This window comes from Paracoccidioides brasiliensis, assembly GCF_000150735.1.
Source record: "Paracoccidioides brasiliensis Pb18 unplaced genomic scaffold supercont2.2, whole genome shotgun sequence".
Classification (NCBI taxonomy): domain Eukaryota; kingdom Fungi; phylum Ascomycota; class Eurotiomycetes; order Onygenales; family Ajellomycetaceae; genus Paracoccidioides; species Paracoccidioides brasiliensis.
In genome coordinates this window covers 3,707,965-3,732,306 of record NW_011371359.1, presented here as the reverse complement: position 1 = coordinate 3,732,306, position 24,342 = coordinate 3,707,965, and the positions used below count along the sequence as shown (strand labels likewise).

Below are 24,342 nucleotides of genomic sequence, written 5' to 3'. Positions count from 1 at the left end.
CCTGTTTCTTTCCTCTCTCCTCAACCTCCTCCCCACCTGGCAACCAACCTCTCCTTTTTATCCTGTTCACACAGCTCAAGAGACCCCCCTGCCCATACACAATAACATACCCGGAATACATGCCCTCCAATAGACTTGTTTATTCGTGACATAGCCATACCGCTTGTTCTAACCCGCTCCCTTTAAAACGGTAAGTGGCCTCTGTGCTTCTCTCTCTTTCTCTCTATCACAGAGCTAACAGGCAGAATAAAAATATAGCAAAAATCGAACATAGTGGACACGCCCTTCTTTCAAACGCAATACCATAGCGCGTGTTTTCGCCGTTGAAACGCTTTTCAGCAACCAGCAGACTTACTACCAAAATCCAACACCCCCGTTCTCCCTCCGCTTCCACCCTCACCCAACGAATTTTCTATAAAAACCAATCAGAAAGCCTACCATTATCCCCTTAAATCGATTGCCCGTAATTCCCGGCCACCCCGGCCACCCATATTCAAATAAAAAAGTGGGAAAACAAGAAAAATCCAAGGACGTGAACCTTTTGTAAAGCTTTGTTTTGTCAAACAGGGCGCGTCCCCTGGTTTCTTTTTCTTTTTCTTCTTTTCCCCCCTTGGCGCGGCATGTCGGTTTCAATCGCAGAGCTAGATAATACCGTTCGAGCCTTCTATGAAGGAAAGGGCGATGTAGTGAGTTAATGCGATTTTCTATCTTTCGGTTTATAACTTCGATCTTTGGTTATTTTTAGCGGCGGATTTTCGATTGAAACAGTTCCTTGGAAAGAAAGAAGCAGGGGAAAGGAGAAGAGCTGTGGATTGGTGTAAAATGATATATATGAAACATTATTTTCAAGAGGAAACAGAAGCTGACATTGTTTATCCAAATATATAGCGAAAACAAGCGCAACAGACCCTGACCGAGGTGATTAACCCCGCGCCCTCTTTTTCAATCCCCGGTCTCCCGGGTTCCTCTCCCTTTTATGAGAAAAATTAGGTTATCTGACAATCTCTTGGGAAATGCAGTTCAAGCAAAGCCCTGATGCCTGGCTGTTAGTAGGGACAATCCTGCAGGAATCCGGTTATGTCCACACGAAATGTAAGAATGATTTCTTTCAGCCACTAGAATATATGTGCGGGAAGTTCGTGGGCTAACAGTTGCCTTCTAGATCTCGGTTTACAGGTGTTGGACGATGTTATTATGACAAGATGGAAGGTTCTTCCTAGGGAGCAATGTCAAGGTACCTCCCCTCCTTGCCAATTTTCTTCTGTTGCAGCTGTTCCAACTATGTTTACACGCATTGTCAGGCATTCGGAATTTCATTGTCAACTGCATCATCGAACATTCAAAGACGGAAGATAAACTAAAAACAGAGAGAGCATTCCTTAATAAACTCAACCTCGTGCTGGTTTCCATCTTGAAGCAAGAGTGGCCACATAACTGGCCAACCTTCATTAACGAGATCATCTCGTCTTGCCACACTAGTCTGTCGATATGTGAGAATAACATGGTTATTCTCAGGCTGCTATCGGAGGAAGTTTTCGATTATTCCCAGGACCAGATGACATCCGCGAAGGCAAAGAACCTAAAGACAACAATGTGCCAAGAATTCTCTTCGATCTTCCAACTTTGCTCTGAGGTACTTAACACCGCGAACCAGAGCAGCCTCATCAAAGCCACATTGGAAACATTGCTCCGATTCCTGAACTGGATTCCTTTAGGATATGTTTTTGAAACGCCCATCATCAACACTCTCCTCAATAGGTTTTTGGATGTACCTGATTTCAGGAACGTGACGCTCAAATGTCTGACGGAGATTGGGGGTCTTCAAATTGGGTCTCAGTACTCGTATGATGAGAAACTCGTCCAGTTGTTCACGGACACATTGACAACGGTGTCGAAGATCATTCCCTTGTCGTTGGATCTCAAGCAGACCTATGCTACTAGCAATTCGCGCGATCAGGAGTTTGTATTGAATTTAGCGCTTTTCCTTTGCAATTTCTTCAGTGTTCGACTAAATGTAGGTTCCCCTCCCCTTGTTTCCCTGTTTTTAAACTCCGTTGTTCTCTATCACGGTAACACTGACAAACCCGTGATGATAGGTCATCGAGAAACTTCCTAATCGCGACTACCTCACTCACGCTCATTTCTATCTTATCCGTATAAGCCAAATTGACGACAGGGAAATTTTCAAGATCTGTCTTGAGTACTGGACAAAACTGGTACAGGAATTGTACGAGGAAATGCAGCAGCTTCCGATCACAGACATCAACCCCTTAGTCAACATGGGCGTTAGCGGTTTATCCAACGGCGGTGCTCCCCATCCCAACACACTTGCGAACTACCCACTACGAAAGCACAAATACCAGGAAGTATTATCTAGTCTGAGAACCGTCATGATAGAAAAGATGGTGAGGCCGGAGGAAGTTCTAATCGTTGAGAACGAGGAAGGCGAAATCGTGCGCGAGTTTGTGAAGGAAAGCGACACTATCCAGCTCTACAAGACCACAAGAGAATGTTTGGTATATCTTACTCATCTAGATGTCGTAGATACGGAAAACATCATGGCAGACAAATTGGCCAAGCAAGTCGATGGCTCCGAATGGTCGTGGGCGAACTGTAATACGTTGTGCTGGGCGATTGGCTCTATATCCGGCGCGATGAATGAAGAAACTGAAAAGCGATTCCTCGTCACTGTTATCAAGGACCTCCTTGGCCTTACTGAAATGAAACGGGGCAAAGACAATAAGGCCGTCGTGGCCAGTAATATCATGTACATTGTCGGACAGTACCCACGGTTTTTGAAAGCGCACTGGAAATTTTTGAAGACGGTGGTCAACAAGTTGTTCGAATTTATGCATGAAACACACGAAGGTTAGTCCCTATTTTACATACCCTCATTTTACCATGACAATATACTAACCTGAAAATTCTACAGGCGTCCAAGACATGGCGTGTGATACCTTCATCAAAATTGCCAACAAGTGCAAACGCCATTTCGTCGCTCTCCAGCCTGGTGAGACGGAGCCTTTCATCGAGGAAATCGTCCGAACCATGCGAAAAATCACCTGCGATTTGTCCCCGCAACAAATTCATACCTTTTACGAAGCCTGCGGCTATATGATTTCAGCCCAGGGCCAAAAGGGCTTGCAAGATCGACTGATTGAGAATCTCATGTCGTTACCGAATTCGGCCTGGGACGCGATCATCAGCCAAGCAAACCAGGATCCGTCCATTTTGCAAGATGGAGAGACCATTAAGATTGTGGGAAACATTATGAAAACGAATGTTGCTGCTTGTTCGTCGATTGGAAGCTACTTTTACTCTCAAATCGGCCGGATCTATCATGATATGCTCAATATGTATAGAGCTTCTAGTCAGCTTATATCTGATGCCGTTGTTCGAGATGGTGAGTTTTTACATTTTTGACAGCCTATTGTAATTTTAATGATTGTTGCCATTTAACGCTTTTCTTTGGCAGGAAACATCGCCACGAAAACGCCCAAGGTTCGGGGTCTACGTACGATTAAGAAGGAAATCCTGAAACTTATAAATATCTACGTTGAAAAAGCGGATGATCTGGAGATGGTTAATGCTAATATGGTACCTCCCTTGCTGGAAGCTGTTCTTGTAGACTACAACCGCAACGTTCCGGACGCTCGGGAAGCAGAGGTTCTCAACGTTATGACTACCATCATCCATAAGCTTCATGTAGGTCTCTCCTGCTATCTTCTGAAAGAAGGACATGTTTCTCTTTCGTTTGTGACCAGGACTAACAAAGCAACAGAACCTAATGGACGACAAAGTGCCTCTTATCATGGAAAGTGTATTCGAATGCACGCTGGAAATGATCAACAAGGACTTCCACGAATATCCAGAACATCGCGTGGAGTTCTTCAAACTCCTCCAAGCAATCAATCTTTACTGCTTCCCCGCGCTCCTGAAGCTGGACGCCAGTCAGTTCAAATTCGTGATCGATTCATGCATGTGGGCTAGCAAGCATGATAACAGGGAAGTGGAAAACACTGGCCTAACAATGTGTCTCGAATTGGTGAATAACATGGCTGAAACGGACCCACAAACGTCGAGCATTTTCTTCCGGCAATTCTACCTTCCCATCCTGCAGGATGTCTTTTTCGTTCTCACTGATACTGATCATAAAGCTGGTATGTTCCGTCTTTTCTTTCCCTGTCCTTGGCGGAAGGTTTGCTGCAAACAAAAGCTAACCCGGATATCTTTTCCCACTTGCTTTCGTAGGATTTAAAAACCAAGCGATGCTTCTCTCCCGAATGTTTTATTTCGTTCAAATTGGCAAGATCCATGAGCCCCTATACTCTCCGGAGCAGGCTCCAATCGGTACTTCCAACAAGGATTTCCTCGAGCAATATGTTGCCAATTTACTTCAGGGCGCCTTCAAGAATCTGCAAGAGTAAGCTACGACAATCAAACCTGAACATTCCCTCAACTCCTCTCTTTTTGCTACTTCTGGAATAGAACATATTACTAACAATACAATAGAGTCCAAATCCGCCAATTTGTCACTGGCCTCTTCGCGCTAAATGACGACTTCAACAAGTTCAAAACCCACCTCCGCGATTTCCTAATCTCTTTGAAAGAATTTTCTGGCGACAACGCTGATCTTTATGCCGAGGAGCGCGAACAGGCACAGCGGGACGCTAGGGCTGCGGAGAGGGACCGGGCGATGAAGGTTGGTGGACTGCTGAAACCTGCTGAAATGGATCAGGAGGATGAGTTGTGACTTGATGAGGAGCTTCGGGCTGAAGTCCTCAGAGGAGCGGAGATGAAGTCTAGCTGTGATAGCACTGCGACTAGTACGACTAGCAACAAACCTACAGCGACTGATGGGTCCTCGTGTATGTCTTTATCTCACCAGCAGGATATGGACAAGGATGGATTGGATGGCTGGGATATGTACTGCTATTGATTACTAATACCAGATGTCAGAAATCAGAAACATTCGGTTAGTTTGATGATTGATGGAGGTTGTTGGTTGGTACTGGGTTACCTTTTTTCTTTTCTTTCTTTTTTTAATAATTATCTCTTTTTGCCCTTTTTTTCTATATTAAACTTTCCTCTTCGTACGGATTCATCGTTGGTCACTTTTCATTGTTTCTTTATGCTCTCTCTTTTTTCAAATTACGGGTGAGACTACGGGGCTTGGTGGTTCTCCTCACATATACACATGTCTTCAGGGGCCGTTGAGAAAGTTGAGGTTGGAGGTGGAGTAATGAACGAGACTGGGAGGGAGTGTGTGTTTGTTTTAAACTAGATCTGAATATGGGATCTAGATATGTTGACCGTTAACTGTTGACCGTTGACAGTTGACCGTTGACCGTTGACCGTTGATTGAGTGATTCCCGCGTTTGCCCTGTACGAGTGATCAAAAAAGGATGGATAAAATTAAATCGAGACCGAATGGAATATGAAAAATATCTGCAGGATGATCAATATATATTTAGAAAGTACGTTAGTTCGTTACTCACAAGAAAATAAACGTCTACAGAAGTAAGGAATATTGTCGAACCCCGGGTGTCGCGTGACCTGTTTTCCACCATATCGTCGTTACTCAGAGTTAGCAACCTTTGGGATTAATCAAGCTTGCCATTTCTGTCAGGTTATGAGACCTGTTTTGTTTGGGCGGCCAATTCAGGAGTTATCTTGTCGAAATCAGCGACTGCTTTGCTTTATTTGATCTATATCATCTTATTTGAAATCTCCTTTATATATTATGAGAGCTACACTTTCTATTTGGCGGAGTCCTTGACACGTTCCTGAAATCTTTTGATGATACATGAAGATGAAATTCTATAGAATATCATTTAAAGAAGTAAATTAAATATGAGTAAATTCAGATAGATTAATTATCTCAAATCAAATTTTCTATCTTCTGAGAGTCTTTTTTAAGAATTTTAGAGGACTTAACTATTCATAATATCTTTGAAATCTTACATTTCAATTTTCTATAGCTTCAGCAACTGTTAGGTTTTGTTGGTTTTGTTTGTCTCTTAATACTCTAACTGAGTGTATATCTGATAATAATAGTCTTGTAAAGAAGAGGGAAAATATAGATATAAAAGTACTTTTAGAAGAACTTCTCTATTCTAGGGAAGAATCTCATCAAAACATGTGTCTTCTCAGGGTGATTTATAAGTCAGAATATTCTATAATATTTCATCTTCTTTACATGTATGTCATCAACTAACTCAAAAACGCATCATAGACTCTATCAAAGTGTAGATTTTTTCTTTCAAATAAGATGATAGAGAGATCAAATGAAGCAAGCAATCCCTGATTTTGACAAGATAACTCCTGAATTGGCCGCATTTGAGCGTAAAATGGATCTCGTAACCTGACAGAATAGCAAGCTTGATTAATTGCTGAGGTTGCTAGCTGCGAAAACAACTATTGTGAGGGAAACATGTCACGTGATAATGGCCCGGCACCAAAAGGGTATTAACTATGTCCACTGTTCCTTTTGCCCAGCTTGATCCTGGCTTTTTATGTGCTTTTTCTTACAATACATGAACCACTTGCAGTGTCTACAATTAACAAACACGCTGCTTTTACCGCGACTATTTCATTCGTTATTTCCGTCCCCAAAAGTAGACGTATCATTCAAACCCATTCTCGCATTCTGTTGCCTGGAACCTGCAAACTTCGCTCTCACATAACCCAATCTCCATCCCTCGCCTGCGGCCATTCCTAGAACCCCATCTATAAAAGAATCCGAGGAAAAAGGGCACAAGTAAAGAACAAAGAGCAAGGAGCAGCGGTAAATCTCTATGTCCAGAGGTCGCGGCGCCACAATGCTCAGGTCTCGTGGCGGAGGAACCGTAGCCCAGGTGGAGACGGTGGCGGGAGAAGAAGAACAACAGCAAAATAGAATAATGGGCCGATTGACGTTACGAGCTGCGGCAGACACGGGCGTGCAAGCTGAGACGGAAGTGGGAGAGGCTAGTAGAAGGAGGATACGGTGGGCGGAGGATGTGGTTGATAACGAGGGGCTGGGGAGGAAGAGTTCGAAGGGTATGTAAAACATGACTGCTATTGTGGTTTCGTGGAATTTTTGGTTCGTTTTGCTTTGTTTATTTTCACATCTTATGTTCGTTGGATGGGTAGTGTTTTGCTTCCTTTGAACTGTTGGCATATATTCTTGCGTTTGCAATGGTTTGCCTCCTTCTCTACGTTCCCTAACTAACCGTCTAATCCAGTTTGCTGCATCTTCCACAAAACCCGTCCGGTGGGTGAAAGCAGCTCCGAATCCTCCTCAGATTCTTCCTCGGACGACAGTGACAGCGACAGCGACCTTGATACCGGGGAAGCCAGAATGGCCAACGATCACGGTTTAAGTAACCGAAACCCTCGTGACCGACAACGGGACCTCTCCTGCAACCACCACGGCCCTCAGAGTGACGGACCTTCCGAACAAGGAGAGCATGGTGATGGCACTGGTGGTGGAGATGACAATGTAAGCGACAACGACAGTTGTGGCAGGGAACCGTCGAATGGTGGTGGCAGCGGGAAGACAGATAAACCTAAACGAATACGGGTACATCGTCGACCGCGACCAAATGCGTATGAGCGTGTACCGAAAAGGCATCCGAAGAAGGAATGAACGAAATAAACCTGCATAAGAGAACTATAGAAAAAAAGTTAAGATACCAACCTTGCACGGTGTTTTATTAGACAAGGCAGGGAGGTTTCCGCAGCTTGTCTTCTTACTGCATTATTTATACAATTGACGAGCGAAATGTTTTTCAATTTTCCTTGCGTCTTCTTTGTACCGCCGCTACGTAACGAATTACGTTTTGAATTGATGATGTTTTTGTTATGTGCACGGAGCAGCAGAAAACGGGGACCGGTTTGCATTGATAAAGTCCTGCATGTTTACACGGATGGCGTTTTGGGTGATCCCAACTGCTGGTTAGTTATCCCTCTTCTTCCTACTCCTTTTCTCTTTTTAAAGACCCCCCCGAAAGGTTCCATGTACATTGGCGCATTGCGCAATATGACGACGATAAGAGTTGGTCTGGTTTACCATTACGTACCAGCTCCTAGACAAGACGGATACAAAACAGCAATATTTAGACCCAGAAGCATTAAAATAGGCTTTCAGAAATCACATACTACTAGTATCATTTATTTTCATCCCCTTGCTCCAACTTCGATTTTCAACAGAAGCAGCCCAGATTCTCAGTATGACAGATACACGAAATAGATAACGTTTATCAGTCAGTGGAGGTCACAGCTTTTGTTTTTTTGTTTTACATAAGAGTGCAAATGAAAAAAGTTTCTGAGAAGTTCATTCTTTTCTGTTTCACCCATTGTGTCTTTTGACTGTCAAGGGCGGGTGACAATGTAGACGTACAATTACTACTGTATCTTCCTCATCGAAAACCGCCACCTAAGTAAAAGAGCAACGCCCAACGAGCATGACAGGATAACATGATGAAGTTCACCGATATTAAAAGGCACCCGCGATAAGGAGAAAACTCGCCATAAGTGGGGTATTATAAAATAAACCATATATTGAACAGTGATAAAAGGAAAGAAGTCGTTAAAAAATGATCGTCCTCGGGACTGCTACGAGAGTAAATATGGTCCACTACCCCCTGATCCTAGCTCCAACTGTAAGGAAATCTATATAATCGTGATTTTTTCTAAAGCATTCAAAGCATCATACTCCTCCGCCTCGACTCTGCAAGCCGTTGCACCCGTTTGACATCATTCACGCTTTCCTGTGCATCCAGATAGGCGTCATAGTCGAACTCCGAGACACCCTTCACACTTCGCGAGTGTGAAGAGAAAGAGTGATGGTTATCCTCACCCCGCCTGCTGTTTGTGCTTATACCCGCTGATTCCAATGTTGCTTGAATATCTGCGACATTTTCATTTGAGAGGTTAGTAGAACTCTGGCTTCGACGAGATCTGGAGCTAGTTTCGACGGTAGTGGAGTTGGAGGATTGCCTTCGAGAGCCACAGGTTGTTGTTCTTGGGGCGACATTTTGTTCCTGCTCAGCCAGAACTTCACTAGTGTCCCTGGTACGATTGCTCCGTCTTTTACTCCCCGCCATAAGAGTTGATATAGCAACGCTAGACGTCGATGGTCCCCCCTCTGACGTAGTCTCGAGGTCGAACTTGTTCGCTGAAAGTGTCCGTCGTTTCCTGTTTGTCATGACATTGGATGGTAGCTGCACCATCGAGTTGTCATCCGTTCCCCCTAGAAGGCCGGCGCACGAATCACTATAAGTCATTGAAGACATGGATTCTCCGTCCGTTGCTGAACTGGTCATACCGAAGCTATGGTTGCTTCCTTCACTGTTCCTATCTTTGGATATTTCCATTTCAGATTTCGAGGCTCGTCGAAAACGAGCTTCACCAGTAACAGCATCCACAAGCTCTTTTGTTGGGCGTCGCATTTTATCCCTGAGATTTGGCTCTGCATAACTTACGGAACCACGAGAACGCCGAGGTGGACGACTCATCCTCGAGTGGGGTAGTGCTGGCGTCTCCCTGGTCCCTGAAGAGTCTGTCGGGACGGCATAACTGGTGTCTAGCCCAGCATGTGCTTTAGGGAGGGTTTCCTGGTTTTCCTCAACGGGGAGTTGTTTGGGCCATAAGTTGATATCTACAACTTCCTGTTTCTTCTGTTTGACTGGCTCAATGGGTACTGTAGGGATAGACTTCTCAACAATATCGTGACTTCTATTTTTAGGCGGTTTAGGATTTGGTTTCGGGGTCTCCTTTTCCCAATTTCCAGTAGCGGAAACCTTTTCCGTGGTAGAGGATCTTTGCTTGGTATTTGCGGTCTCTGTGAATGGAAATATTAGCTTAGTTCCAGTCAAAGAGAACAATATAAGATAATGCGTACTTGGGCCTAGAGCACGACGAACGGCTGTTCTCTCCTTTCGTTGCGTCCCTGATTTCTTCGTTGTGGCTTTAGTTGGGGTGCTTTCTGATTCTACGACGGAATCCCTGGAGACGTGGTTTGACGAGTCCCCTATTCGAGTGTATTGGAAGTCGTCATGATCGTCGAGATCGTGCGATACTAACTCCTCGTCATCCGGCACGCTAAGCTTGCGTTTGGATCCTGATTTTGAAATGTGTATTGGTACAAATGCTTGATCCCTGTTTTCTCTTTCTGCGCTCCGGGGGGTAGTGTTTAACACCGAACTATCTCTCCTCTTCCTCCTCGCTCCAGAATTCGAAATAGATTCTGAGTAATCAATTGGGTTTTCGGCGCCCTTGAAAATCATATGAGGTTCTTTATCCACGGAAGAATCAGCGGGCTTGTGAAGCTGAAGCTCTGGTTGGAAAATCGGAGAAGATGATGGAACTGGGGAATCGTTCTCCTCGTTCTCCGCGTGCTCCTCGTTTTCTAGTTCGGCGGCGTCTGCGCTGCTGTGAAATTCGTCAGTATGCCTACAATCCGTAATTGGGCTACAATATAGCATCCCCTTACTCTAATGATAATCTTCGGTAAAATTTGTCCTCTAGAATAGCGGGGAGCCGGCCTTCATCCATGGTTTCCCGAGCAGCCTTTACTAATGACCTCCGGCGAGAGATTTCTGGAGAAATTTGAAACCCCCGCTCAATGGGCATTTGATTTACTCCCGCAAGGAGCTCTCTCCTCCGAGGCAGTGAGCCTAGATCTGCTATTAAGCTCCCAAACTCGGCCAATTTCGCGTCTAGTTTCGCTTTTAGGGTACCGATTTCGTCGTTCAGGTGTGGGTGATGTTGAAATTTTTCAAGCTCCTGATTCGCAGAGATGACCTCTTCCCGGAGGGTAACATTCTCAGCAAGAAGGCGAGATACTTCAGATTCAAGAGTGCGTATGCGGAGTGACTGCATGGAATTTGCACGTGCTATTTCGCGATTCTGCCTTATGAACCGCCGTTTTACTGTTCCTCCAAGTCAGCGGAGTCCTTCTAAAACTTCATAAAAGAGGAATTTCAACATACAAGACTCCACTGATTCAGCAGCAACGGGGATCTCATTTAACCTCGCCATAACGGCAAGTTGTAGAGGTTTGGTTGTCGAGTCAAAGTTGGTACAAAGATTGGACAAGGGAGAAATGGTTGGATCATGAATTAGGGCATTCCTAGTTAGTTCTGGAATTCAATATAACCCTCGCAAATGCCCTCTATTCTACAATCCAGCCGCTTGTCCGGGTCTTCGCGTGCCGTTTGCGATGATGATTGGGGATGGTAGAATGGTGGTTGGTGGTTGGTTGGAGTGGATGATAAATTATGATATTTTTAATATTGCGATGGTACAAAACAAAAAGAGGAAGTTTGTTGATATTTGGCCAGAAGCGGTTAGCTCCGAGTGTGCGTTTAGGTTCGCGCTAAAACAGAAGCCTTGGTGCCTCGATCACGTGTTGATATCAACTTTATTGCACTGACCCCGACCTCAACCATCGGCAGACACTTACTTCAACAGCATCTTTTTATATCTTTCAGGATTGGAACATAATGTCCAGACCAACATCAGTGTTCCCCTCGACGGGGAGCTCTTCATCCCTAAGGCAGTCCTCCATATACTCCGCTACTTCACAGCAGTCGTCCGTTCTCGCAGCGCGGATCGCATCCAAGCGACTCGAGCTTGAAAACCTCAGGCAACTACGCGACGTGAGTGGGGCATTGGCAGCGCAAATAGAAGCATTGGAGGAGAAGCTATCTACTCTTAAAGGCGGAACTGAAGGTTCATATGTTATCCCCGTTCACTTTCTTCCTCTTAAAAGCTCTCTCTTTTCTTGGAGGGGAGGGGTTTTATTTTTATTTTAATTTTTTTTATGGTGCAACGGAAGCAATCCCAAGTGCGAATACAAGAAGGACTAACCACGGATGGAGTCAAAACAGCCGTAGCATGCGTGATGGCCAATTGGGGTAATGTTCTCAGTGCAATCAGCATGGCATCCAGTGAGCCTACTCCTGACTGCATATTAAAAGTGAGAGTAAACTAGAAACTGATCATATATTTTTCTCCCTTCCTTAGCCAAGGCAGCTGCAGCAAGTGAACGGGATTCTCCTGTCCAAGGGAGGGAAGCGGATAATGACGACCAAAAGGCACTGCGTCTCCCATCAACGCTGGTTCGTATCCCTGCAGAACAGCCAAGCATGTCGCGAAGGAGGGGAGGCGAGTCAAGCGAGGGGTGAATACGTTGATGAACACTGATATGACCGGCATGTTTATATCCCTGTACAGATTTTTTGGTCTTCGTTTTAGCGTACCCTGGTGATATTGGCGTTTGGTATATATGATGAATCCATGGCAAGATTAATTGCACTTGATTGCAAAAGTTCAGCCAGAATGCCATAACCCTCGCTATTAGGGAGTAAAGTTGGATGGTTAACAATGGAAACGAGATTTAGTAACGCTGCTCGCAAAAATCAGCCATATTTCACGATAATAATTATTGTGGAAGTTATTGTTCTTTGGTTCGTGTCGCTCTCATTTTAGCCCTTTGGTTGGCGCGGGCCAAATCCACATAACTCACCGCGCTAATCACGGTTAACCTGTAAACAAACAACCTTAACCCCAGATTCAAAATCCCCTCCTTTTAAAGATCTTGGACCTGGGGATGTTGAATTGCGAATACTCCAACAAGCCACTCCCTGGTAGCTTGTCTCTAGCTATTCCCACAAGACAGAATTCACTGGCATACTGGTGCGGAAATTACTTGTACAACCTCGTGTCCTGTATATTCGCTAAATCAGTCTTCATTTTCCCATTCACCAAGTAGATCAAGCAACAGTCACCAGCGCAACCCAAATACTTGCAGTGAATCACGCCAATTCCAGATGAGGAAACTTACTATTGTCCATCAGTCTAACACACCTTTGGATAACGAAATCTAGCTGGATAATGCCTCGCGCCACACGCGTTGCCTTGCGCCGCAACAACATCCATGACTTGAAGGACCCCACAAAATCAATTGAAGGATCAAATAATACGCCAACCTCTTGCTGCACGCGAAATACCCTTGGAGAGATAACTGGCAACCGAGACTACGATCTCTCCCCGCTTGTACAAGCTTCCATTCCGGCGGAGCTGAAGCAACGACTTTACGAAACCTCAACACAAAAGCCCACAGAGGAAGCAGCAGGTGTCCAGATAAAAAGACCGAGAAGCATACGAGATCTAGTAAACCCCGAAGATCTTGGAATTAAAGTGTTTAGAAGTACGTGTTTGGGTGAGATTGGGGGAAGGGACATCCAAACCATGGCCAGTTCACCTAGCGGCGACGTTATCAATCGTCAACAAGGTCAAAAAGGCGTGTAATCTCAAACTCTGGTGGTGTTTTGTCTTGCTTCATTACTTGATTTCCAAATTTGATTTGTTAAACGTGCTAGGTTAACCCTTAAACTAACAACCCATACTTAACAGATATTACATCCTCGGATCCAATGTTGCCATTGTCACAGGAACAAGATTCCCCCAAATCACAAGCACTAGGGTTAAGCCCACCACGATTTGGTCAGACTCAGCGGTTCGATCCAGCAGTTCACAAAAGTCCGGTAATGGAGGCTTTATCAGATCAAGACCAGCAAGAGGATTCATTCTTACAATCTATCGTTTCGCAGTCCCATTCAAACTCAAAAGGCAATGACAAATGGGTTGATATAGCTGCGCGACCCACGCCAGCAATGCCTCAACCCGAAGCTAGAAATTATCAGGATATCGAAGACCCTCTAGATGCTATTGATGCTCTTGAAGATGCGCTTGAACAGATTGGACAGGCACTGCCGGTTGTCGAGGAGCATGCACTTGATTCTCCTGAAAGAGCAGGCACCCCGGTTGACGGAATCATCCTTTCAGGAGCTGCCAATTCCGGGATACATCCTGGCATAAATCAGAAGAACGGTACAGAACCAGGTTCCAAGAAACAGATTGTATCTCGCCAACAACAGTGCGTCGATGATAATGGGAGGCCACAAGCCAGAGAACAAAAAATGTCTCAATCACTATTGTTTTCTGCACAAAATAGACAATCCTCCCTAACCACTAGCCGTTCAATAAAAGGCCCTGATCGGTCTGTCAGCAAAAGAGCCCATTCAGTCCCAGAAGCTGCGAAATCGGCACCCAATTCCAGGAGACGCAGCCATCCTAAATTGTCCTCAAATATTGGCTCAAATGATGCAAAGTTAGCTACTACCAGACCCAGCATATGTAGAAAAAGCAGCCATCCTAGCTTACCTTCGGGTACAGTGTCAACGCACACACTCGGAACAAGTAAGCCTCGTTCCAATTCTACCATCATCAGTAGTCTAGCAAAACCCGCCTTTACACCTTCTAAATCCACCAAAACCCCGACGCGCCCAACTTTCGAATTGCCAGGAGAGGCCATATCAAGACGTCAGAGAGCGCAATGGGAAGAACGTTTGAAGCGGGAAGAAGAAGAACTGCAACGAAGGAGAGAATTTAAAGCGAGAACGGCACGAAACTTTACCACACCAGCATTTCCTGTTAAAGAAACAATTGCTAGTCGGATTCGAGCGACGCTCAAGGCGGAGGAGGTGCAAAACAGAGTCTCTTCGGCTGAAAGCTCTAGAAACGCTCCATCAGTGCAGCCAAAGAGGTCCAGCTTGATTATGCCTATCAAAACTAGCTCCCTACGTACTAATTCCATAGGAAGCACTGGGTCCAATCGTACTCCATCAGGCACAAAAGCTATAGGAAACTCAACGTCCGCGTCCTCAGCTGCACCAGGACGCCCTCTAGCTCCAAACGGCACCAACCGCAGCTTAAACCGCAATGGATCACGCTCTGAAGGCAAGGACAAGGACGATAATAATGAGGGCGCAATTTCACCAGTCTGTACTGTCAGAACTCCAGTTGCCCCTGCTACCAGAACAGATAGTAATACCCTACTCACGCAAAGATTGCGGGGCAAAGAGATATTTGCTCGTGACCGGGTCCATGAAATCGAACGGGGCAGGGAGCGGAAGGAGAAGGAGGAGGCGGCAAAGAGAGCAAGGACTGAAGCGGCGGAGCGGGGCCGGTTGGCCAGTCGCGAGTGGGCGGAGAGGCAGAAGATGAGGTTGAAATCGATGACTAGGAATAGTCAGACTGATATGAAACGGGGGTAGATAGGTTGATGGGTTGATAACTCATGGACGGGTTGGAAGTTCATGTCTAAGGAGTCTGTGTTCGGTATCTCGGGGAATTGCTCTGGAACGATCAAACTACAATTGCACGAGGAGTTCGGGAGTTATAAATAGAAGTATAGCGGCTTCCAGGCATGCTTTTAATCGTTGTCAAGCGGGAATTCGGTGGATTTCGCTTTCTTATCAATTCATATTTTCATTGTATCACATAGTTTGTGGATAGACGTTCCAGTTGTATATTATTACCTGAGATGGGATCAACTAATCCACAGAATAGTTCAGCAACAGCTTCATTCCTCCTCGTCTCCTATGAGCATCCAGCTCTGTTGCTTCTGCCTAATTGTCTCAGCTGACCACCATATCTTTCTGACAGTCAGGGCTTGACATCCGAACAATTAAAGTGGTCGGTAAGTTGTCACCAGGAATGCCAGTTCTAATAAAATAAAGCTCACCATCCCTACATAGTTTTCTTTCAAATATGGCCTTTTATGCATTTCGCGTTGCAACTTGTATCAGACTCTACAAATTTGAGAAAGCTTCACGTCTGTTCTTACCATACAAGACAACCCGTAGGTATATCGAACTAATATCGAAGTAACAAGACGATCTTATGATCATCGATCATCGAAGGCATTTTTCTCTTTTGGCCTCGCCTGCAAGGTTTCAAAATACCCATGTCGTTCTCCCGGCTTATCCAGTTCTTCCTGTCACCTGTGCAGGACCAGCAGCTTCGACCATACGCAGCCACATACGTCATGTTAAAATATTCGGTTTGTTGGGACAAATAATTCGTCACCAACACACCTTCAAGGTCCCTGATGAGAAGGACATCATGGTCGGTTGGATGGATGAGAATTGCGACACACCGACGCCCTTTCGTGAACGTTTAGCAAGCTAAACTTGGAATCAAAGGCGCATAGAGATGCGAGAAACAGCCTTGAAGCTAAGAAAGAAAAAACAAACAATGATGAAATTGAAAAAACTTTTTCACTATCATCCGACGAGATCAAATCAAGTCCCCAGGGACAACCATGGTGATGGAAATCTTCTGAAACTATGATTCAGAGTATTCTTCGACTATTACTCCAATATTTGTATTATCACGCTACGGCATATTCGCAAATCTCTTCGGAGGCTTCCAGGCACACACCCATACAAAGAGGAACAGATGAATAGTTACAGGGTACTAGTTGTTTGCCGATTTATTCCTTTTATTCCCGTTCGCATAGCCCACCAGGTCACCCTTTACTTCTGGGTAGTCTTTTGTTTAGCATCCGAGAGCAATATCGCCACTGGTGGGATAGCCTTGCAGCCTTGTCCGTCCAAGAAGAGGGATCAAAAAAATAAATAAATAATAAAAAAAGGCAAGGAAAGGGAAAAGTCCAGAAAACAATCTTTTTCTTCAAGGGGCCAAATCCTCTTGACAGAGTTGAACATGTGGAAGCGCAGATGTTCAAAAATAGCCAACCGGATTGAGTGGGACAATTCTATCCTCTGCCATGGTAGAACTTAGTATCGACACGAGCAAAATCAATTCAAGAACAAGGAACGAGGTTATGGAGTGGTTATAACCATATTGATTATTGCGGTTGGATATTAATTCTTCCTATTTTCAGCTGCGGTCTTCTCACGCTGCAAAATTTGCATTTAACAAATTCTAACAGCTGCTACATAACTATAACTAACTTCTTAATTAATATTTGGTTTTTAAGGCTGAAATGGAATTTTACTTTCCTTCAATCCATCATCAATCAGCCTTACACGTTTTTGAACAAACGCCGCTGAAAGCAGCGAAAGAAATCTATCCGAAAAAGCTGTTGATAATCCGCAGTAACAAACTTTCTAAAACAAAGGCAGCTAAAAGGAATCGACCTTCTGCAGACTCGAAAGAGGGAAACAAATGCATAGAAACATATGAGGATCAATACACACTCTCATTTTCAATATCAAATACCAAAAAGGCTCTGCTGCAAATCTACATGGCATGAGCCGCCATCGACGTGTTCATGTATGCATGTATGCAGGCCCACTGAATCTCCATAGGTTCGTTCCTGTTAGGTTAGTGGTTGGTCGCAGATGCGAGACCTGAAAACTCCATTCTTCATTCCCATAACTAACCAATGCCTCCAATCTCTAAATCACAAATGCCATCCATGGATGCAGTTCCGTTGCCCCAAAATGCCGATAACTGGATGCCCAATCAACAAAATCACCAGCAAAAACAAGCCCCATCCAAGCATCTACGTGTCTTAACTCATCTGGCCCGGATTGAATATTCGTATTTCCCCCTTGGGAAACTCTGGTGGTTAATTATGCTAATTCCTCGACTGCTGAAAATTTCCAGATTTCCAAGGCAGCGCCTTGCTGCTTACTGCTGTTAGCAGGGCCAGTCAATGAGTAACTTTGCGGTATGGACGAACGTGGATTTGAATCTCTGCAATCCCACTTTCTATACCTCCGTTTTTTGTTCCAATGACATCAAATATCGGATGGATCCAGCTACCGTTTGATGACATGGAAAGTCTGAGTTTGGCTTGCTGGTAAATGAAAGAATGAACTGGTAACTGTAATTTCATTGCGAGAGGAGAGAACCCAGGTAAGCATTGAAAGATTCAGATATCCTGTTCTGGCAAATAGATGGATGGAGCACCAACCACATCGTCGATATGCCATATTTATTCAGTACCCAATATTCAAATACCGAATACCAAATCTCCGTACTCACTTCTCAGGATAAAAGGGAAACAGCATCAAATATCCTACATTCACCCACCCCTCTCATCCGGTCCCGAACCAGCGAGCCAAGTCTCTGAAAAATGAAGCATCCCCCCATCAAGTCACCCCCACCACCAAAGTCGTCATTGTCATTGTCATGGTTATCGTTATCGCCATCGTCATCGTCATCGTCATCGTCATCAATAGTGAAATTCCCCTGAAACAATGCTGCACAATCTTTCTTGGTTAGTTACTGGCACACCAAGGCAAACATCCGGGCTCCGGCGAGCACACCGTCACGTCGTCCTTCCGTCCATTCCTGCTCAGTTGCCTCGAGTTGCCAGAAACAGTGGACCATGGATCACCTCTGGGTCACCCCTGGCCAGACTCCAGCAAATTATCGCCAACGACGCGGGAATGGCTGGCACGCCTTGGCTGCTACCAATGGAAAGAGCAGAAAACGACCCTATGGATTGGATGAACAAACTGCCCAAAGTTTTTAGGTTTCGGAATTTTATCCCAGCGCCAAAAAGCTTCGAAAAGCCTGATTGCGGATTGACTTTCCAAAAGGTTTGGTCCGCCAGGTACAAACCACCTAAATACCGAACGTGTTGCATTTTTATCCTTGCTTTGAGTTAGTTGGAAGGTTCCCTGTCAGGAGTTACCCAAGAGGTGCAGTAGTAGACACGGGAACGTCCCGTGTATATCGTAGCAAATATAATAATATATGTATGGTCAGTATACTATGAGGAGGAAAGAGGTTCTAGATTGATTATACGGGACATAGTATTGTTCATTGTTACTGTAAATGTTTCAGCGAAGTTATGAGAGCTGTTAGAGACACAGTTGTGGATTAATTTATTCGGAATATTAGTTATCGTCTCTAAATTAGTTAATATACGGGAGAAGTATTACATTCGGCCGAATATCGACAGCGTACACATATATTATAAAGATGTTCTAGAAGTATTCAGTAGGCTGCTGTTAATATATATGCCCTATATCGATATCATTATCATTATTGATGAGTCGCTTGGTGTCAGATTCCAGAGAAGCACAAAGGTTCCCCACCCAGTCTGAGCTAGAATTAGATAAAGGAAGAAGCATTTATTTGAACTAGTTAATGTAACAGTTTCTTTCTTCGTTTGAAGATGAAAAGTATAGAGTTTTTTGTTTTAACCATTCATTCGTACAGCTGTTGAAAGTATATCTGAGAGAGTAAATACACAACGGAAACAGCTGTATTGACATGGAGAAAGAAAAGAGAAGCCATCAGCAGTAAAGTGTTTCATCTCAAGAGAGTCCATTCTTTCATCATCGCATTGAGTGTGGATATGATATGTATAGTTAGTAATAGTAATATTAATAATGAAAATGTATCAAGGAAGAAAGAACCATGGTCTGTCTCATGCGAAAAATGTCTGGCGTGTCAGTGTGACTGGATGCGTAAGTAGATTACACCAAGAAAGTAGAGAAATGACGGCATGCCCAAGTCAAATGCAGGATGGATATCTTCTTCCCAACTCATATGCCGAAACAGCAAAGAAAGTAGGTAAGAAGAGAATGTGACATTTTCAAGTTTTTTCTTGATAGCATCAAGAGTGTGGATGTATGACATGTGGACGCATCTCCGATATTCATAATTCATCCTTGCCTCGTTCCTCTTTTCCCCTTCTCCGGTCCCGTCCAATTCCCCACCCCTTAAAAAACCAAGAGATCAAAACACCAGCCGCCAAAATGCAACTTTTAGATGATAAAGGAGAGTTTTGTTTTTGTTGACAATGTAAAATGAAAAATGCCCAAGAACTAGCCCCAATTCGCCCGCACATGTTTTCAATTCCTGAAAATGCAATTTATTTTTCGTTTTTTTTCCGCCAATAAAAAGAGAGAGAGACGAAAAAAAAAAAGAGAGAGGTAAAGCGCAAGTTTTGAGCCTTCAGCGCCAAATGTCGGAAGTAGAGTATGTGAGACAAAAAGTGGAGAAAATCCGGTTTCGGGTTTTTCTGAGCGACGAGGGAGTAGTGACAGAGAGTGGTGATTTTGATAGTTGGTTTTTAGTTTTGTTTTTAGAGGGTTAATTCGCAATTCGTTCACTCGTGGGTTGAGTATGTTGTATGGCAATTTTCCGAGATGTGGTGATAACGCTTAAAAGAGGTATAAAAGAAAAGAAAAAGGGACGTAACACCGATAAAAAAAATGCTGCAATGCTCCAACGTAATCCTAGGTGGTAGTAGTAGTAGTAGTAGTCCAGCTCGACTCAATCTGACGCTGCAGACCTGAACATATCGTAGAAGACGTGTGTGGTGGCATATGTATATATGTAGATGTAGAACTGTAAAAAGGAAAAATATTCGTGTAAAGACAATGGTCGAAAGTAATGTTGTTATATCAATGTCGCACTGTTTTTCGTCTTCGTTTTAGTGTCGGGTTTCCCCCTTGTAGTTGGTAGCTGGTGGGCTGCGACGATTCCAGCCATTGGGTGATGCATTTTCATCACGACGAAGTTCGTCGTCGTTTCCAATCACGGACCTTGTCGAAGCTGCCAAAGTATGCTTGCAGCTCACTTTTTGCTTGGCCAGAGAGGGGAGTGGAGGTCGTAGAGGAGACACTCTGGAGCGAGGAGAGGGAAGTTTGAGAGGACGATGGAGTGAGGCCCGGCCGGGACGCAGCTTGAAATTCCAATGTGGTTGAGGACGGTATTTGATAGTTTGCTGCTGAGGACCCGGGAAATTTGAATCCCCCGATATCAATGGTGGAACCAAAATGGAGTAGAGCTGCTCCCGTTTCAGTATTCTGTGAAGCCCATGGATTTCGGTGGGTTGTCGTTATTGTACTCATGGCAGAAGAAGAGGGTTCTGAATCGGAGGCGGAGGCGGAGGCGGAGGCAGCGGCGGCGGCGGCAGTGCCATCCATCTCTGCTAGTCGACAGGCCTGCGAGCAGTATGCACCTCCCAGCGTCTGCCTATCACAGACTAGACAGAAGTCTAGGGACCAAGGCGTTTCCATTGTAACTTGTTTTTCTTTTCCCTCCCTCCCCTTTTGGAGAGCTGTATATCTGAGCCAGAGGCCGTTTACTCTAATTTTCCTTCTCCGGGCTTTTGAGTTGGTGGTTAGGTTCAAAGTATATGTGTAGGCGGGAGGCCTGATATATAGACGGATTAGCGACAGAGATAAATGGAATGGGTTGGTTCGTTGGTTGTCGAATTGGCGAGAGCCGGAGATATATTTAGGAGGAATTGGTCAAGGGTCAAAGAGCTTATATATAAGTACAAATGACGTGTGATGGGGAGGAGACAAAAATGGAGTTAGATAAGCGGGTCTGGTTGGGACCGAGCAAAGGAAAGAACTTAGAGATTTGAATGGTGGGTTTGAGGTTGAGGTATGAGATAAATCATATGATTGTTGAAGGAAAGGAGACACTATATATAGGTAACAAGGCAGCGAAGAATTGAAGAAGAATGTTCAGGAAGCGGAAGAAACAATAGAAGTCGAGGAAGAAGTTGAAGAAGAGCAACAGGTGTTTTTCAACTACAAAGCGAAGGGAGTAGTAGGCAGAGCCTTGTTGTTTTGTTTAAAATTTTTTTTTTTATTTGGGTTTTTGCGCTCTATCTATACAATGCCCTTCCAGGCGGACCTGACTGCTTTTAATATGCGTCAGTTGCCGGGAGGAGTCGAAGCTTGGGCTGCAGTCGTAAATAAGAGAGAGCATCATCTCCATAATCTCCACACAGCGTGCTTGCTAACTACGTATGATGTTATATTTTACTTTTTTGTATCTTTTGGTTGCGATCTAAAAAAAAAAAAATAAAAAAAAATAACATAAAGAACAAAAAAAAGAACATAAGAGGCTGGTATGAGGCTAGTAGACTAGCGCAGCGAACCCTGGCGGCTGATCCTGTCTGTGTACTTCAGATTACAACAACCATTTGCAGATGGACATCTACACACACGCACACGCACAACGCACACACACACACAACACACGCGCATGTTCCGTATGCCCAGCAGGCGAACAGCACGCACTCATAGTAACCTGCGGGCGCGCAAGGTGCCCGCCTGGTCATCGCTCCCCACTCCTGGCGCAAGGTCTAGCTTAGCGTATGGGGTACACTACGACCGGTTGGTTGTTCTTCCTCCTGCGGCTCGCTCTCCTCCCATTTCTCCTCTTACTTCCTCCCCCCCCCTCTCTTCCCATTCCGTTGTAAGACCAATGACGTGCCTCTCACCAAACCCTGTCAAAGGGCATGCTGGCCATTCACATCTTCGCTCACCACACCCAGGTTGCGCTTCACAACCTTGTCCGCAAGTGACCATTCGCTGGCCGGCATGGGCCCTTGCCCGAAGGTCCCCCCGCATTACCCTGGGTGGTGGCATGGCGTGGATCGTATCAGAAATGGCTGGCGCAGCACCTGGGCGCTGGGGTTGGAAGAAAGTGGCTGCTGTACGTAATAGCTGGGTGGCATACCCTTGGTACCGCCCCGACACCACTAGCTCTGGAGCTCGTTTTAAAATATTAATTACATTGCAGGCAAAAGACACAAACTGCAAAAACTGCCCTAACTGCGAAACTCAAGCTGATTACATGGTTCTGAGTCGGTGTTTTGGGTCTGTTGATAGTTTTTCGGTGATGGGAGGGTTGAAAACCTTGGGATCAGTAAATCTGTTCACGAACATTTGAACCGGGGATAAGCAAGCCACTGCTTTGAGTTTTTCAAGAAAAGAACCTTTACAAATGATCACAAGCAAAATAAAAAGGAACCGAAACTTAAAAATTAATTATAACCTTGGGACCCATTATGGGTTCGCAAAAAAGTTTTTGCTGGCGCATCACATTCACCTCCAAGCAGTCATTGGTCTTCTTCTTCTTCTTCTTCTTCTTCTTCTTGTTTTTATTTTTATTTTTATTTTTTTCACAGCTTTTATTTTTCAAACCCTCCGATGCTCCCAGGTGTTCCATGTCACGCTTCCCATTATTAAGCGCTGGCTATTGCGTGCAACCACCTTTGGCCAGAGACCCTCAGAAGAGCTCGCTGTCCTTTTCAACGGAGTCAACACGCAGCAGCAGCCTTCACAGGTCGCTCCGCGCTAAGATCGGCTGATGTAAGCTCATTGCGTGGCGGTTCTGTGCAAATCGATTGGATGGCCAATAGTTTTGTTTGGTCCTTGTTGCTGCTGCTTTATCGTTGCTAGGTGGTGTTTTTTGTTATTTGAAGAGGGAGTGAGGGGGGTGGAGTGGGTTCATTTCCCTCCAAGATATATTATTTGGTAGCATTGGTTACAGATTGCGCAGCAACTACCCAAAGTTCCTAGTAGGCATGGTGTTATACAGGAGAAAAGAACGTCGTTTTCCTTCTCCTTCAGTCCACGCGCTAACATCGTTCCCTAGAGGATAGCCGCGCTTTTCAGTAACTAGTTTAATGGGTGTATGGTGGGTATTCCTGTTAAGTCTGCTGCGAAACTATCGAGGAGGGTGAGGTGAGAGCGGAGGGGAAAATGAGGGGGTGGAGCCTGTCTGCCCATCGCCAGAAATCAGCCCAAATCAGTAAGAAAATAAAATACGGTCCATCGCTGGCGCTTGAGCTTCGGCTCTGGGCCTGGGGGCAAAAAAAAGAATGGCTCAAAATGCTGCAGCGCCTGATTAGGCCTGGGGTGAAGAAAATCATCCAAGAGAAACTCTACGAAAATATCAGCAAGCGTTGCTTCAATCAGAAGTAAAATTCTGCTAGGGGCCGGCCCATTGGACCTAAAGACCAATTGTTTATGCAGAACAAAGAATATTTTTTTTTCGCCCCTCACTCTCTCCCAGGTGTCCAACCACCTAATTAACTAAGTTACCTACCTTCGGAGAACTCGCTTCTCTCGGTTACTACGGCACCAACCTCATTCTAGCCCGCCCCAGCTACCAGTGCTGCTGCTACTGCTGCTGCTCGGAAACGCAGACGGGCTCAGTTAAGCATTTGTAGCCCTTGCTCCTAGCCTCTGAAAGTGGCTCGCAAATGATGATTCTTCCTGTTTCATGGGCTTTTTGTATTTTAATTCAAGATACCAATAAATGTTAGAGCATCCGTGAAGCATTGCAGGCCCAAGCACAGTTGCGGGATTTTTTTATATTTTTATTCATATATTTATTTATTTTGAAGATAGTTTTGTTTTTGTAGTTATCATTCTTCTTTTGCTTGCTTGCAAGCTTATTTCTCTTTCGCCAAGTTGCGTAAGTTACCTAGGCTGCGAGAAAGGCGTACTATTAGGTAGCGATGATGGAATTGAGCCTGTTGATTTGGCTTATATCATGATGATGATGAGAACAATGACGGACTGGCCCCGTTATCGGGCGCTTTATACTCCAACGACAGCAAGAAGAAGAAGAAGAAGAAGAAGAAAAAGCAAAATAAAAAGAAAGTTTGAGTGATATTATTCAACCAATGAACCTCGTCAGGCTGATCCCGAATATTCCTGAAACGTGCCCATGGACGTTGAAGAAGCAATTCGAGAACGTTTGCCG

The 24,342-nt window shown here is 44.7% G+C and overlaps 8 protein-coding genes across 8 annotated transcripts; 5 read left to right on the top strand and 3 right to left on the bottom strand.

The window, feature by feature from the left end:
• Positions 1-1,013: 1,013 nt before the first annotated feature.
• On the top strand, positions 1,014-4,753 carry PADG_02376 (exportin CRM1; the record flags this gene model as incomplete). The annotated part of the gene is made up of 9 exons (XM_010759043.1): positions 1,014-1,092; positions 1,163-1,234; positions 1,302-2,014; positions 2,097-2,868; positions 2,933-3,403; positions 3,476-3,705; positions 3,782-4,160; positions 4,252-4,423; positions 4,513-4,753. 9 exons carry the CDS (start codon positions 1,014-1,016, stop codon positions 4,751-4,753), a joined length of 3,129 nt encoding a protein of 1,042 aa, XP_010757345.1.
• Positions 4,754-6,797: 2,044 nt separating this feature from the next.
• Positions 6,798-7,630, top strand: PADG_02375 (uncharacterized protein; the record flags this gene model as incomplete). Its single annotated transcript, XM_010759484.1, has 2 exons — positions 6,798-7,041; positions 7,227-7,630. The coding sequence occupies 2 exons, from the start codon at positions 6,798-6,800 to the stop codon at positions 7,628-7,630; spliced, it is 648 nt and encodes a 215-aa protein (XP_010757786.1).
• Positions 7,631-8,684: 1,054 nt separating this feature from the next.
• On the bottom strand, positions 8,685-11,025 carry PADG_02374 (uncharacterized protein; the record flags this gene model as incomplete). Its single annotated transcript, XM_010759042.1, has 4 exons — positions 8,685-9,826; positions 9,887-10,413; positions 10,478-10,916; positions 10,977-11,025. 4 exons carry the CDS (start codon positions 11,023-11,025, stop codon positions 8,685-8,687), a joined length of 2,157 nt encoding a protein of 718 aa, XP_010757344.1.
• Positions 11,026-11,489: 464 nt separating this feature from the next.
• Positions 11,490-12,173, top strand: PADG_02373 (uncharacterized protein; the record flags this gene model as incomplete). The annotated part of the gene is made up of 3 exons (XM_010759041.1): positions 11,490-11,718; positions 11,877-11,936; positions 12,013-12,173. The coding sequence occupies 3 exons, from the start codon at positions 11,490-11,492 to the stop codon at positions 12,171-12,173; spliced, it is 450 nt and encodes a 149-aa protein (XP_010757343.1).
• A 709-nt stretch (positions 12,174-12,882) lies between these two features.
• Positions 12,883-15,107, top strand: PADG_02372 (uncharacterized protein; the record flags this gene model as incomplete). Its single annotated transcript, XM_010759483.1, has 2 exons — positions 12,883-13,198; positions 13,405-15,107. The coding sequence occupies 2 exons, from the start codon at positions 12,883-12,885 to the stop codon at positions 15,105-15,107; spliced, it is 2,019 nt and encodes a 672-aa protein (XP_010757785.1).
• Positions 15,108-17,853: 2,746 nt separating this feature from the next.
• PADG_02371 (uncharacterized protein) lies at positions 17,854-18,198 on the bottom strand (the record flags this gene model as incomplete). Its single annotated transcript, XM_010759040.1, has 2 exons — positions 17,854-18,068; positions 18,135-18,198. 2 exons carry the CDS (start codon positions 18,196-18,198, stop codon positions 17,854-17,856), a joined length of 279 nt encoding a protein of 92 aa, XP_010757342.1.
• Positions 18,199-20,333: 2,135 nt separating this feature from the next.
• On the bottom strand, positions 20,334-20,846 carry PADG_02370 (uncharacterized protein; the record flags this gene model as incomplete). The annotated part of the gene is made up of 1 exon (XM_010759482.1): positions 20,334-20,846. The coding sequence occupies one exon, from the start codon at positions 20,844-20,846 to the stop codon at positions 20,334-20,336; it is 513 nt and encodes a 170-aa protein (XP_010757784.1).
• Positions 20,847-21,828: 982 nt separating this feature from the next.
• PADG_02369 (uncharacterized protein) lies at positions 21,829-22,929 on the top strand (the record flags this gene model as incomplete). Its single annotated transcript, XM_010759481.1, has 3 exons — positions 21,829-22,281; positions 22,369-22,494; positions 22,789-22,929. The coding sequence occupies 3 exons, from the start codon at positions 21,829-21,831 to the stop codon at positions 22,927-22,929; spliced, it is 720 nt and encodes a 239-aa protein (XP_010757783.1).
• Positions 22,930-24,342: the final 1,413 nt, after the last annotated feature.